At 42.5% G+C, this 16,305-nt stretch overlaps 1 protein-coding gene across 7 annotated transcripts in view; it reads right to left on the bottom strand.

Moving 5' to 3' along the window:
• Positions 1 to 12,227, bottom strand: part of kif1ab (kinesin family member 1Ab) — a 58,190-nt gene extending 45,963 nt beyond the window's left edge. For 3 of the 7 annotated variants that reach the window (XM_072691341.1, XM_072691343.1, XM_072691344.1), the window contains exons 1-3: positions 11,853 to 12,225; positions 6,856 to 7,026; positions 724 to 797 (exon numbers count right to left, since the gene is read on the bottom strand). In XM_072691341.1, the coding sequence (XP_072547442.1) occupies positions 724 to 797; positions 6,856 to 6,961 (180 nt within the window). In that variant the 5' untranslated portion in view covers positions 6,962 to 7,026; positions 11,853 to 12,225. Of the gene's footprint in view, positions 1 to 723; positions 798 to 6,855; positions 7,027 to 11,852 lie in introns of all 7 variants that reach the window. The other 4 variants (XM_072691339.1, XM_072691345.1, XM_072691342.1 and 1 more) reach the window with 2 other exon arrangements.
• Positions 12,228 to 16,305: the final 4,078 nt, after the last annotated feature.

Raw genomic sequence — 16,305 nt, 5'->3', positions numbered from 1 at the left:
GGAATATAAGTATTCAAGTGTTTGTATAAATAAATAGAGCTCCCTGATATTGAATAATAATATATATAATTAATCATTTATATTAATAGAATAGAATAATAGAAATGGTATTATACTAATTGATAGGAATGTAAGTGTTCAGGTGTTTATACATAAATCAGAAGTAAAGTATCATATGCAGCAATATATTTCTACAGTGTGTGAATAAATGACATGGATAGAGTAAGTAAGTTACCTATAAATCTAAATATAATCTTATATAATATTATATTACATTTATGGTTACTTACAAATATAAATGAAAAAAAGTGCTTTACAGACCAAAAAATAAATAAACAAAGTAAAAAATATATATATAAAAGTAAATAAAATGATCTAAAACAAAAAAAAAACAAGATATTAAAAAGTGGATATCACAAATTCAGACACAACTAAAAGCAGGAGAATAAAAGTAAGTCTTCTTAAAAACATGAACCGATGCTGAAAACTTCAGCTTAGCTCGTGGAACAATCAGTAACCCTGGACTGGAGAACCTCAGAGATCTTACATTATTAAGTGGACATAAAATTCTGTACAGCCTGAACTTCCTGAGATGACATAAAGAGTAAAGTGACATATGCAGCAGATTCAAATCTGGCTACGGTCATGCAAATATAAGCAGCAGCGCAAACTGGAGCTTATTATAGACTCTATAGAAGCGAAGGCCAGTAAGTCGAGACTCACCGTAGTGTGAGACCAGTACGAGTAGTCGAAGTTGAAGCTCTTGTTCTCTTTCGGCTGCTTCGGGTTTATTATAGCTGGAAAATAAGAGAGATTATTCAGACAGGGAACCATATATGAGAAGGACAAACAAACAAACAAACACACACACACACACACACACACACACACACACACACACACACACACACAGCCCAGTTTGTGATAGCCATCCTCCAGCCCTCCATCAGGGGCCAGTTTCGGATCAAAGACCTGCTCTTGGCTGGAAATGCTGGGGTGGTGGTCCCACTCTCAACCTAGCAGTGACAAAAACACCACCACTGTACCTGATACACTCACACCACCAACCCACACACCACCATGACCACTACCATGACCACCACCATGACCACTACCATGACCACTTCCATGACCACTACCATGACCACTACCATGACCACCACCATTACCCACCACCATGACCACTTCCATGACCACCACCATTACCCACCACCATGACCACTTCCATGTCCACTACCATTACCACTGCCATGAACCACCATGACCACTACCATGACCACCTCCATGACCACCACAATGACCACCACAATGACCACTACCATTACCACTTCCATGAACCACCATGACCACCACCATGACCACTACCATGACCACCTCCTTGACCACTACCATGACCACTACCATGAACCACCACCGTGACCACTACCATGACCACTTCCATGACCGCTACCATGAACCACCACCATGACCACTACCATGACCACCACTATGACCACTACCATGACCACCACCATGACCACCACCATGCAAGTGTCTCTGCAGTGCTGAGATTGGTCCCCCAGCCCAACAATATCTGGGCCACAGTGGTCCTGTGGTAAGAAGTGGACCAGTTTATTAGGAACACCTGTATGTTTACTACTAACTAATCAGCCAATGGTGTTGCAGCAGTGCACTGTATAAAATAATGCAAATATGGGTCCACAGGTGGCTTCAGGTAATGTTATGCAATGCATATAGGGTGGGGGTGGGCTGTGGATGCTCACTGAAAACATGTCAGAGCCTGAAAACAGTGGAGACCCTCTTAAGACCACCTGCTCGACTCTGCGCTCTCAGTTCTGAGGCTTTATCCTCTAAACAGGTGGATCTGAGCCTCAGTTAGCTGGAACACGGCCTGCGCTGTGCTGTTTAGGCCTGTGGGCTAACTTATCTAAGCCTAGCTGGTCGGCTACAAGTCCAAATGCAGCAGAACCTATTGTCACTACCTGATTTGAACCAGACTCTGTTTTACGACTTTTGGAAAGTGGTTATGACACTGAAACAACTGGAATTTCTGTTAAACTGTGCAGAATTCACAGGAGAAAGAGTCAAGTCACGTAAAATTTATTTGTAGAGCTTTTTACAACTGTCGTCACAAAGCATCTTTACATAATTAGTCATTAGTAAAAGAAAGAAATAAATAAATAACGTAAGAAGACATGAAGGATCAAAGACCCCCAGTGAGCAGACCCCAATGGCCACAGTGGCAAGGAGAACCTCCCTCAGAGCTGGAGGAAGAAACCTTAGGAGGAACCAAGACTCACAAGGGGGGCCCGACCCGTCCTCCTCTGATCAGAACTATTTCAACATTATTGATAAAAGTTACCAAACCATCTTGAACTGCTCTGATCATAATCATAATATAATAATCGTGGTGTAGAATAACTTAATATAGTCACAGCAGTGATGGTCAGAGGAATAATGGGTAATAGTGGTGATATTAATAGTGGCAGATAGTTTAGAGTCCATGTAGATGTGTAACATGGTCATTAGGCAGGTAGCAGTGGTAGGAGGGTGTGCAGCTGGTCTGGTATGGGTGGTGGTGGTGGGGGGCCTGCTGGTTGTACTGGTAGGTGGCAGCTGGTCTGACGCAGCGGGCAATCTTTCAGCATGAAGCTGAAATGCCATCTTAAAATGGTACCACAGGTTCTGGGTCGCAGATCGTCTGAGCCATGTGTAGGGTTAGGCCATATAAAGGTATACAGAATTTATGAGAGAGGCCCAAATGAGGATCTTTCATCTGCATATAAGAGATCATAGGGTGGGGGGGCTGTGGATGCTTCATGAAGCTGAAATGCCATCTTAAAATGGTACCACAGAACTTTTCATGTTGTGTATTTCCTTAAAATTGTATTTTTAAATATTAAATATTTTACACCAATCAGATCCAGTGATGGTCTGGATCTGAAACTGTCACCACTTTATTAACAGCAATAACTATAATAATAATAATATCTGATCTGGTCGGCACACTTCTTGCCTGTTGATTCTCCACACCCTTCTGTAGCTGACGTAGCAATTAGGCCGCCGAACAACGGCCAACCCCAATATCGGCCAATAAGGCCAACAGTGTCTCTACTTCCTCCGGAAGCTGAGAAAGGCCCGTCTCCCTCCACCCATCCTCACCCTCTTCTATAGGGGGACCATAGAGAGCATCCTAAGCAGCTGCATCACTGCCTGGTTTGGGACCTGCACAGCCTCTGACCGCAAGACCCTCCAACGCATTGTGAGGACAGCTGAGAGGATCATCGGAGTCTCTCTTCCCTCCGTCATGGACATTTACACCACCCGCTGCATCCGCAAAGCAACCAGCATTGTGGATGACTCCACCCACCCTTCACACAGACTGTTCTCCCTCCTGCCATCAGGAAGAAGGTACCGCAGCATCCGGTCTAACACAACCAGACTCTGCAACAGCTTCTTCCCCCAAGCCATCAGACTCCTCATCTCAACTCAACTTCTGACCTGATGTCTTTTCTGTTACTCTCTCTCTCTCTCTCTCTCTCTCTCACTGTGTACTCTGTATGTAGTTGAAATGACAATAAAACCCACTTGACTTGACTTGACCACTTGAGTTCCACGTATCGCACATTTCCGCTCTATTTCTTCGCCAATCGCTTGGATGAAGCTAAGCTTGTACGAAAACCACGTAAACGCAGGACCCTCTGCACTACTTTTAGAACTGCTGCCTCTGGTAATACCGTATACCGCGGTAATTGTTTGAGACAGTATGAAAAAAAAGTGCATACTCTGGTGTCTAGAGCATTCAATAAAGATAACACATCCGGCGGGTCTGCAGTTCTGCATCCTGAACCTCCTTGTTGATGAGAGAGGGGGTCAACAGAGTGGTCAGACTGGTTAGAGCTGACAGAAAGGCTACAGTAGCTCAGATGACCACTCTGTACAACTGTGGAGAGCAGAAAAGCAGCTCAGACTGAACACCACCACCACCTCCAACCTTGAGGAGGATACAGAGCTCCACCAGTAGAAGAAGAACCACCTCGGGTTTCATGTAATGTTCCTAATAAAGTGCTTACTATAAGGGAAGTAAGGGGTCTCACAGGTGGTCTCACGAAGACAAGACCAAAATCTCTGAGTCTCAGATTACTGTAGTGTGTACAGGCATGCGCAGCAGCGAGTGTGCCAGCCTTCAGATTGTGGGAATGAGGTCATTAACCCGCGCTGCCTCCGCTGACCGGCACAAAGCTTCGCAGTGTGTTGGACTTCACATCGCATCACATCCTGCCTCAGCTGACACTGTTTACCCCCTCACACAAAGCCGCAATGAGCAGCTCACTGCCGTCGCCTCTGCAGCAGAAGCATGACATCCCGCTTCCATAGAGAGGCTCTGTTTGTGTCTGGACCTGCTGTCAGGGGCCTTTCACACCCACACTATGGGGACTAAAGTATTGGGACACCTGCTCATTCATTGTTTCTTCTGAAATAGAAAGAGTTGATCCTGCTTCTGTTGGAGTAACTGTCTCTACTGTCCAGAGAAAAAGACTTTCTACTAGATTTTGGAGGAGGAGCATTGCTGTGGTGAGGTCCTGACCTCACCTCGTCCTTCCCAACACCCAAAAGTGGTGGATGGAGCTCCACCATCCATCATTCCAGAGAACACAGTCCTTCCACAGCATGGTGCCAATAGGTTTACTGTGTGTGCATTTGCATGTCTGTGTCAGCACTGGGTGCAACTTAAAGTAGCTGAAAGCACTCATTAGAAGGGGTGTCCACAAACATTTGGACATATAGTGTTAGTATCAACCTTTTTTTTGAAGGTGTTGAAGATTCCTCCACAGTTTCAAACTGAAGAACCTCCAAATGTTTTTTCTAGCTGTACTGGGAGTTGTTTCGGTTGTACTGGGAGGCAATTTGGTTGTACTGGGATCAGATTCTGTTGTACTGGGAGTTGTTTCAGTTGTACTGAGAAGGGATTTGGGTGTACTGGGAAGGGATTCTGTTGTACTGGGAGTTGTTTCGGTTGTACTGGGAGTTGTTTCGGTTGTTCTGGGAAGGGATTCTGTTGTACTGGGAGTTGTTTCAGTTGTACTGGGAGGCGAACTGGTTGTACTGGGAAGGGTATGGTTTTACTGGCAGGAGTTTCAGTTGTACTGAGTAGGGATTCTGTTGTACTGGGAAGGGATTCTGTTGTACTGGGAGGCGATTTGGTTTTACTGGGAAGGGATTATGTTGTACTGGGAAGGGATTCTGTTGTACTGGGAGTTGTTTCAGTTGTACTGGGAGGCAAACTGGTTGTACTGGGAAGGGTCTGGTTGTACTGGGAGGGGATTCTGGGAGTTGTTTCAGTTGTACTGGGAGGCAAACTGGTTGTACTGGGAAGGGTCTGGTTGTACAGGAAAGGGCTTTGGTTATACTGGGAAAGGATTCGGTTGTACTTGGAAGGCATGCTGTTGTACTGGGAGGGGTTTCGGTTGTACTTGGAAGGGATGTTGTTGTACTGGGAGGGGTTTCGGTTGTACTGGGAGGCGATCTGATTGTTCTGGAAAGGGTTTGGTTGTTCTGGAAAGGGTCTGGTTGTACTGGGAGGTGGTTTGGTTGTACAGAAAAAGGATTTGGTTGTACTGCGAAGGGATTCTGTTGTACTGGGAGGCGATTTGGTTGTACTGGGAGGCAAACTGGTTGTACTGGGAAGGGTCTGGTTGTACTGGGAGGGGTTTTGTTGTACAGGAAAGAGCTTTGGTTATACTGGGAAGGGATTAGGTTGTACTTGGAAGGGATGCTGTTGTACTGGGAGGGGTTTCGGTTGTACTGGGAGGCGATCTGATTGTTCTGGGAAGGGTTTGGTTGTTCTGGAAAGGGTCTGGTTGTACTGGGAGGTGGTTTGGTTGTACAGGAAAGGGATTTGGTTGTACTGGGAAGGGATTCTGTTGTACTGGGAGGCGATTTGGTTGTACTGGGAAGGGATTCTGTTGTACTGGGAGTTGTTTCAGTTGTACTGGGAGGCAAACTGGTTATACTGGGAAAGGTCCGGTTGTACTGGGAGGGGTTTTGTTGTACAGGAAAGGGCTTTGGTTATACTGGGAAGAGATTCGGTTGTACTTGGAAGGGATGCTGTTGTACTGGGAGGGGTTTCGGTTGTACTCGGAGGCGATCTGGTTGTTCTGGGAAGGGTTTGGTTGTTCTGGGAAGGGTCTGGTTATACTGGGAGGTGGTTTGGTTGTACAGGAAAGGTATTTGGTTGTACTGGGAAGGGTCTGGTTGTACTTGGAGGGGTTTTGTTGTACAGGAAAGAGCTTTGGTTATACTGGGAAGGGATTCGGTTGTTGTACTCAGACGGGATTTAATTGTTCTTGTAGGGGGTTCGGTTGTACTGGGAGGCAATCTGGTTGTTCTGGGAAAGGTTTGGTTGTACTCTGAGGTGTTTCAGTTGTAGTGGGGGCGATTTGGTTGTATAGGAAAGGGTTTTGATTATACTGGGAAGTAATTTGATTGTACTGAAAGTGATTTAGTTGTTCTGCGAAGGGTTTCAGTTATACTGGGAAGGGATTTGATTGTTCTGGGATGGGGTTCCGTTGTACTGGGAGGGGTTTTGGGAGGGTTTTCCGTCTCAGACCCCCTCCTGAAGTGTAAACAGGCCTTAGACAGGTGGGGTATATGCCTCATATTCAGATGCTGACAGTTAATATTTCATAAAGGCATCATCCATTATTGACACCAAACACCCTTTATCAGACTGTGAAGCATCTCTTGCTCAAAAGCATTCACAGACTGAGAAGTTCAACTGAGGCTGCACCGCAGGACAGTCTAGGCAAGCCTCTGAAAGCTCGAATATCAACCCATAGAGTGCAGAATACTTACTTGTGGTGTTGCCCGACATCTGAATAATGCACTTGCTCTCTTTTCCGATTTCCCTGGAGTTGAAGGGGCGGACCCTCACCGCCACCTTCACTGAGGCTCCAGCCATGGTGATGCAGTTCTTAAGCTGGAGGCTGAAGGGTCAGAGCAGCACGTGTGGAAACACAAGGCCACCTGCGTCGGAAAGAACACGGGTCAGAAATCGGCACAGAGCAGTCGAACTCACACAGTGGAGGAGGAGCAGCAAAATATCGACAGTAATTTACACTCATTTCTCCATTTTCACAATCATTTGAATTTATATCTATCTTCCTTTATCATGAAGAAGTTCTCACCTCGAACTCATCAGTCAGACTGTATCTAATGTAACCACCGGTCAGAATCCTGAGGGTTCGTCTCAGCAGAACCCAGTGGATCAAATATTCTGAAAGATCAGCGTCCAAATACTTTTTTTTTATGGTAACCGATATTTTATTATTGATGTATTTACTATTAGTTTCTTTATATTGGCCGAACATGTAAAAGTGTTGTAAAAGTAAGACTACTCTTCAATGAGTTGGACTGAAGGGAGATGATTTGGTCATACAGGTCATTGACCTTGGTTAATGTTAATGTTAACATTGGTAAAATTGGTGAGACAATACACTAGCTTTTCTACATTTCTATATATTTATATTATTATTTATTAACTATTAAAGTCTACCTCCTCAAACTGCACAGCTTTACACAACTGAATTGCAAAAAACACAATCTGCACTTTTAATATATTTAAAAAAATAATTTAATTACTTTGTTTTTTATTTATTTGTTTATTTAGTTAGTTATTATAGTCAGTTTCGCTTCATTTAAACAACTTTGGTTGTTTAAAATCTCACATTGTTTTTTTTTTATTTTATTGTTAATGTTCATTTTTGATTACCTATTTTGTTTGATTTAACTAATTGTATTAATTTTATTCTGGTTTATTTATTTCTATTCCTTTTGTCATTTATTTTCCTGCTTCTCTTATTAATAAATTCTTAATTTGTTCATTTCTTTTCATTTTCTTTTAATATTTTTTTATAATATAATTTTTAGATTTTTTAATTATATATTTGTAATAAATTTCTACTGATTTTAGTATAAACTGATTACATTTTTTTTCCAACCCCTTTCATTGAAAATGCTCGACTACACTGAAAATGAGGGTCACCTTCAATGTAAAAAAAAATAAAAATTGATTGATCGATTACCTCCAGCCTCGTACCATACAATTCTATATATGTTTCTCTGTATATTTCTATTTTTGGATCTTGCATTTTTGGTGCATTAATGCAGTAATAACTATTATCACTCTTATTCATTATTATTTATTACCATTATTAATTTCACACGTCTACACTGCTGTGTTTACACAGTATTTAATCTGTATTGTGCTGCATGCTGTAGTTCTGTGAGTAACAGTGTAAAGCACACTGTATAGAAATGTGCTGGTGTAGTCTGTGTGTACTGTGTGTACTACTGTTCTCTGTGTGTTGTGTATTGTCTGTAAATCATATGTAGATTACTATATTGATAATACTAGAGAGACGCTAACAGCCGGAAACAAATTCCTTATGTGTGTGAACATACTTGGCCAATTAATCTGATTCTGATTCTAAATCTGATTCCCTTAAGGTTTGGACCGGAGCTACAACACTAGTGTGACCAGAACCGAACTACAGACTCCAAACATCTCAGCAGACTGACTGACTACACATTAAACACAGCAGCCCAGAACACACCCGGGACGTACGTCAACATTAAATGCCCAAGTTCTGATAATGCAGCAAAAGTACTGTGTCCAGTAAGACCACTATAAATCTGAGACTGGAGAACTGGAGGCCCAGAGATCCTGACCATGACTCAACATTACCGCCACTGAACTCGGATTTCTGGACTCTGGACGTGTTTCATAAGATTTGAATGCAAACGTCTCAAAGCCTGTTCCTGGAGAGCTTCGTTCCTGTGGAGCAGTGATCAGAATCCCTTCCTCAGCTGGATCTGCTCGTCTCAACGTCCACTTTTACAGGGGTCAGATCCCTGAACTACAATGCAATGCTAACTTTAAAAAATGCAGCAGAAAATACAAAAGCTTGTGGCGTTTAAGACACAGAGGCTTTGCTAATTAGCTGAATTAGACTAGACTAGAATCAGGTGCATTGAATGAGGAGGAGCGCTAACATCCAACGTCCGTATGCAGCCAATAGAAGAGCAACGTGTTTATGTTTCCTGTGCCAGGATTTATGGCATCAATTGCTAAGCGGTTGATGTAGCGTAGTGGATAACACCACCGACTTCTCTTTGGTAGACTAGGGTTCGAATCCCTGGCAAGACTCCTAACACTGCTTTTATGTGTACGTTGGTGATTTAATTAGTTTATTTTTATGTGTTTATTTGTTTATTTAGTTTAGTTAAATTCTATGATTTAAGCACGTTTTAAGCACGACCTAAAAACATTTCCTCTCCTATATGAATATTTTAGGTGTGTGTTTAGAGTTAAGATTGGTGACAGTGCAGTGTTTGTTAGCAACGTTAGCTTAGCATCTTCCATTGCAAACTACACAAATAATAACAAAGCTAGTAATCAATACATAAGACAACCCCCAGTGTGCTCCACTGATCTATAATGTAATTAAAAATCCTAAAAAAACCTTTTTATTTTTGCTGTTTTTTCATATAATGTGAATTTGGCAGTTGCTTTTAGAAAAAAATAAAAATGCTCCAAAATGGCTTGAAATGAAATATTTTTGGATAGATTTTTGCTTCTCCAATAAATTTGGTATAAATTACAGCAATATTTTGTTTCTTGTGCACCACACATAAAGGCCATTAACAACCAAACCCCTAAAAGTAGCCCAAAGAGATAACAGCATAATACTAATAATAATGAAATATGATTTATTCCTATTTTTTTTATCATTTTATGTCCATGGACATAATGTAGGTGAGTCACTGGGAGTTCATTCATTACATGCTGCTGTCTGTCTCTGCATTTCATACAGTAATGTTTGTAAGCAAGGCTTTATTAGCCATGCTGCAATATGTATTGTATGGGACTGTATGGGACTGTAGTAATCACACTGTTCCATATATATGTTTACAATATTATATATATATATATATATATATATATATATATATATATATATATATATATATATATATATATATATATATATATATATGTTTACAATATCTGCATTTAGCAGGACTGTATTAATCACACCGGCTTATCATTACATATATATGCTGCAGACAAATGTCTGCTTAGACTCAAATGCTGCCATACACAGGGAAACATCCCTACTAAATGCACATTAATATTGTATAGGGGACAGTGTGATTACTACTGTCCTGCTGTCTCACCTACATTCACAATATTATTGCACATTTATCAGCACTTAAATAATCCCACCGGCCCCAATATGTTTAACACTTTCCCTGCAAAATGCACATTAATACTGTAAACAGATAGGGGGCAGTGTGATTACCACAATACTCTTCCGCACACTGCCTCATATATGGCGATCATATTAATGTGTAATTAGCTGGGTAGTAATAATCACACTGCCCCATATATATCCTGCACTATGACGTGAGCTCAGTGAGCTCAGAGTGTGACGATTACAACACTGATAAATGCACATTAATATGAATAATGAACATATAGGGGGCAGTGTGATACCCTGTGTAATCACACCAGGTGTAATCACACAAACCCATATATGGTTATCATATGAATATGCAGTTAGCTGGGTAGCAATAATCATATTCATATGTGCAATTATATATATATATTTATTTATTTATATATATAAATAAAAAATGTCAGCAAAGTGCGTCAGCTTCCTCCCAAAGACCCCAGATCAGCAGCCATCGTCATTCTCATCAAGGCAGAGAGCTATTGATTACCTGCTCTACAGGCAGGCTTGCGGAGCCTATGTGAAAGAAAGGCAGCTTCGGGTGCTGTTGTGTAAGAAGCTGCATGCTGATCGGATTATTTGACCCGAACACATCTAAATTAGGACGGACACGCCGGCCTAGACTGCAGAGGGTCCGGCCAACGAAGCACTGGATCCTGTTTGCTACCATTAAAGCATTTTCTCAAACATTTGAGCTCGGGAAAGATTTCAGCCTCCACCATTTTGTGTCCAGAGAGCCTCCACCCCAGCTCTGAAGCAAGACTCACACACACACACATACACACACTCACACACACACACACTGAAGCTCCATACAGAATACTGAAGCAGCCTGACACGGAAAAACAGAAACACTGAGAGCATTTTAGAGCAGAAATCTGAGCTTATAGAGACGTTTAGAGTCTGAATGGTCAGATTTGACACCGTAACCTGGACAGTGACTGTAAATATGCCTTCCTGAAATGGGTTTAGATTATATACATACATAAACACATATATAAATATAAAGATGGGATGGAGATGGGTTTAACAGTGTTGTCATTGTCATTGTATTGCACAGTATGAGAGCATGGCAGTGAAATGCAGTAAGTGCAAACAGCAGCATCGTGCAATATGGGTTAAATATGCAGTAAATATGGGGGTATGAATACACACGTATGATGAATATGGTAAATATAATAAGATATATGTCACTATACATACATACACACACACATTCATACTACAAAACAGATGGATGATAGATGGAGAGGTACAAATGTGTAAATATATATACATAACCATGGGTCAGGGCGTACAGTATACATATATAATACATATATACAACATGTAATATCATATTTATCACATCCTGTACATTTTAACCCCCTGCTTAGGATGTCAACAGATCAGTGGAGGCCTGTCAGACACGACCGCAGCAGAAGGAAAGACTGTCCTTCTTCAGACATTCAGAAATCTACTACAACACACACTTACACACACACACACACACACACACACACACACACACACACTCAGCTTTAAACACAGAGCTGTGATTTAGGCTGTTGGGCTTACCGATCACCCTGATGGCAGAGTCCCGGTGATCCGCTGGATGTTATTCCATGTTATTCTCTCGCCCAGTGTGTGTGAGAGTGAGTGTGTCTGTGTGTGTATGTGTGTGTGTGTTGCTCGGCCTCTCCCTGCTTCAGTCTAGAAGGGTGGGTTGGGAGGGGAGGGGAGGGGGGTGCAGGATGGGTCTGCAGGGCCAGGAATACGGTGGTGCGTCAGGGCATGGGTGGGAGGGGAGATGGAGAGAGAGAGAGAGAGAGAGAGAGAGAGAGAGAGAGAGAGAGAGAGAGAGAGAGAGCGGTGAAGAGACCTAGGGAGAGAGTGTGTTTGTGTGTGTGTGAGAGAGAGGGAGAGAGAGAGTATTTTCTTCCCATCACAAAATGGCTGTGATGCTGGAGCTGAGGATGCTGAGCAGTGGTGAGTCGGTGATGACATCACCAGCGTCAGAGATGGAAACACAGGCAGAGAGGGAGGCGGAGCCACAGCCAGAGACAGAGGGGGGGGAGAGAGGAGGGGAGCGAGAGAGGAGGGGAGAGAGAGAAAAGGAGGGGGAGGGAGGGAGGCTGCTGAGCAATAGCGATGCTCAGGAGAGTAAGGGAGCAGTAGAGGGAGGGGTGAGAGGGATGTAGGGAGGGACGGCGAGCGAGAGAGAAAAAGAGAGAGAGAAAAAGAGAGAGAGAAAAAAAAACTATAAAATAATTTTTTTTAAAGTATATATTTTTAAAATATTTGGTAACATCAGCACCCAAATGACAGAACACCTTCACCCCATCCCGGTCATGCTGCTAGCCATCACAACTGGCATTTGCTCTCTCTAAGGGGCGAGGGGGGGGGGGGGGGGGTAGAATGTTCTGTCCCCCCACATCACTCGGGTGCAGTGCTGGATGGCACTGGCATCTGCTGGCCAGTGCGTCAGAGCCGGGTACACGGGCCTTTTCCTCCGATGCAGGTTGGTTGGTTGTCCAGTCATTATTGGACATTAGTGGCCAGCTGCGCATGAGTCGGAAGAGGTGTGTGTCGGCCTTCACCCTTCCAGCGTTGGGAGCGTTGGGAGCGTTGGGGCGATCCAAACTGGGGATGTCTGCATGTCTGCATCCATGAGATGGAACAGGATGCAGGAAGATCAGAAGCCGACTAAAATCAGTGGAAGCAGCAGCTGCAGTAATCAGGAGGTACAGAACGGGCCTTAGCACCACTAATCAGAGCCACAGCGTCTGTCCTCCCGCCAGCAGTGAAGTAAAGGTGCTGCAAAAAGTTCTATCCGATGTCATAGTATAACCACTACTGGTTCTGTAAAGAACCCGTTTTTAATTGAGATTTGTTTTATTGATAAACTGATAAAGAAATGACTTCAACGTTTTTATGGAACCATAAGTGGTTCTTCTATGGCAGCGTTCAAAGAACCAATGTGTGCAATAACTCAATAAATAATAATAATAATAATATAATATAATATTAATAGTAATAATATAATAGTAATAATAAAATCGGGGCAGTGGGGCTCAGTGGTTAGAGCTCTGGGCTATTGGTCACAAGGGTTGTGGGTTCGATACCCGGGCTTGGCAAGTTGCCACTGTTGGACCCTGTTGAGCAAGGCCCTTCACCCTCTCTGCTCCCTGGGTGCTGGAGTTGGCTGCCCACCACTTTGGGTGTGTGTGTGTGTGTGTGTGTGTGTGTGTGTGTGTGTGTGTGTGTGTGTGTGTGTGTGTGTGTGTTCACTACCACAGATGGGTCAAGACACATTTCGCTGTACCTAATGCAGTGATAGATATGTGCACCTTTAATTTTCCATATTTATTACTTTACTAAATTTCATATAATTTATATTTATTTACATTTTTAAATTTTTATTATTTTATAGTGTTTATTGAGTTTATTCTCACACAAACGGTTGCAGCTGTAACACCTGTAATTTCCCTCCTGGGATCAATAAAGTAGGGGTGGAGGAACCAGCCGGTTGCGAGACAGCTTCTACCCCCAGGCCATCAGGCTGCTGAACAGCCAGTCGTACAGTGCATCAGTCCTGTCCATCACAAAGCTCCCTCACCTTCCTCATCACACACACACTCTGCACTTACTGGAACTGTGACCTCCGCTCAGTGTGTAACACCTTTACACCACCACCACACCCCCCAAAACTCCACCCCCTTCTCCAGAATGTCTCCATAATCTGCAGTTATTCTTTATATTGTATCAGAATTTCATGATAAATGGACCATTAGAAAACCTGCTGACCTGGAGTTACATCTTTTACATTGACGTCCATTAAAAGTACTGAAGGTTTTCTCCTTCTCCTGCAAAGCTGCTGTTGGAGATATGGGTTTTTTGTGAGCACAAAAGTGCGAGAGTAAACCAGGTGGTTATGCTGGATCTGAAATGGCTGTTTTACACACACACCTCCACCCATCTCCCAGTTCAGCTTCTCCCACAAAGCTCAGCATGCGCAGCATGTTCTGCTCTGAATCAGGCCTTTGTGGAGAGCCGACACCTCCAGCTGTGCAGGGACAAAGACACACCACCAACCTCACCCCCATATTCACGTCCACTTCAGCATTTTTACACTCCTCAACCCACAGTGGTGTCTTTTACTTGGTCACCCCATGGTTGACTTTTCATGTTGCTCTTTAGATGATCAGCGGGTGTGTGTTTTAATGCCTTCAGGATGAATTCATGCATATGGGAATCTGATATATAGGAATATATAGGTTTCAAGTATAGATCAAATACTGGGATTTATAGAATTTCCTTATATCTAATATACATGTGCCATACTGGCTATTTTCTGCAAGAGTTATTTTCAAATATGGAATATTATTGGGTTGGCAAATAGTCAATTATGACTATTTATGATTATTTTTGGCTTATAAACCCAAACAAATGTGATAAGTAGAACACAGGGATGTCGGATATGGGCCATTTAGACCTACTCCATTAAAGCCCAACACTAAAATAGCCATGTTGTTTGATTTTATGCCTACTGCTATTCTAAAATATCAATTTGGCTTTTTTTATTTAATTTGTTCTCAGGGACCCTGCTGACAGACCCTAGAAAAAGCTTAGCCCCCTCAATCCATACAGCTCTAATCCTCTAAATAATCTCTGATGACGCCCCCCAGTGGAACCCCTGATCTACAAAAGAGAGCATGTTTAATCAACGCTCTTAGGGATAAAAACTAATGCACTAAATGAATGATTCGTGACTTGGTGGAACTTTGATCTCTTCAGGTTATTTGAAAATATGTTAAAATAAACAAATTCAAAATAAATATCTTCAGTATTTAAAAGGTCAAAAGGTTCACAAAGTTTTCACTGTACTATGTACAGCGAAATGTGTCCTCTGCATTTCGAGTGAGAGGGAAAGAGAGGGAAAGCAAGCAAACCTGGATGAGCCAGTCTACTGAATGAGGCTGATAACAGTGGGAAACACTCTCAAGACCGTCCCCTCGACTCGATATCCTCTTTGTCCTCTAAACAGGTGGATCTGATATGAGCATCAGTTAGCTGGACGTTCCTGGCTACACATCAATGTCAATGGACCATCGGGGAGTTAGTATTTGGATGGATCACTGTTTAGTCCAACTGCCCCCAACCTATCCTCCTAGACTGAACCCTGCAGAATGATTTGCCACTCGGTCTGACTAATTGGGGCGTGTTGGAATGCTATATTGTCAACTCAAAACTGGCTGTGATGGTAATGACGACTCTTGATGATGATGGCAGGTTTTCAGCTTCACCATCAGCCTCGTTTTTACTGTTTAGAAAAGAAAGTTAATGCAAACTTTCTAAAACTAACGATCACTGGTTTTCAGTCTTTATGGCCGTAAGACATCGGTAGAAGTGGTGAAAGGGTGAAAACGTAAGTGCATCCTTTGAAGTGACCTAAATTTTGCACACTGACACTCGGCAAAGACATCTAAAATGTTTCAATTCTAAGTAAGTTTGGTCCGGGCCTTAGTCTCAGTCTTTATTTTACATCATATATATATATATATATATATATATATATATATATATATATATATATATATATATATATATATATATATATATATATAATATATTGAAAGACTGAATAAGGCAGAATTACCCAGTACTTAAGAGCATGGAGGAAATTCTATAGAACTGCCCCCCCCTGCTGGACAATCAGGTGCGTTTCCAGCTTGAGCATTCATTGATCTGATTTCATCATCACTCTCCTAGAGATTTCATAAATCTCCTAACCGTCACAGCTCTTTTTGAAATGGGCAGCCACTTGAATCTAAATGATCGGCTGCATGAAGATCAATACAGTTACAGTGGCACATTGTGTACGCTTGGCTCTGTTCCTCAGTCAACAGGAGTTACATCAGAGCACACATTCAGAGGCAGCAGGGGGCTCGCCTGGAACGCTGGACTTCCTCTCCGTGTGAAGTGGGAGTTGAGCCCGGCCATGGTGCAAAGACCAAACGCAGACAAACAA

The sequence above is a fragment of the Salminus brasiliensis genome, chromosome 11, assembly GCF_030463535.1.
Source record: "Salminus brasiliensis chromosome 11, fSalBra1.hap2, whole genome shotgun sequence".
Classification (NCBI taxonomy): domain Eukaryota; kingdom Metazoa; phylum Chordata; class Actinopteri; order Characiformes; family Bryconidae; genus Salminus; species Salminus brasiliensis.
Note: the sequence above shows the minus strand (reverse complement) of the source record. Positions and strands in the feature narration are given on the sequence as shown.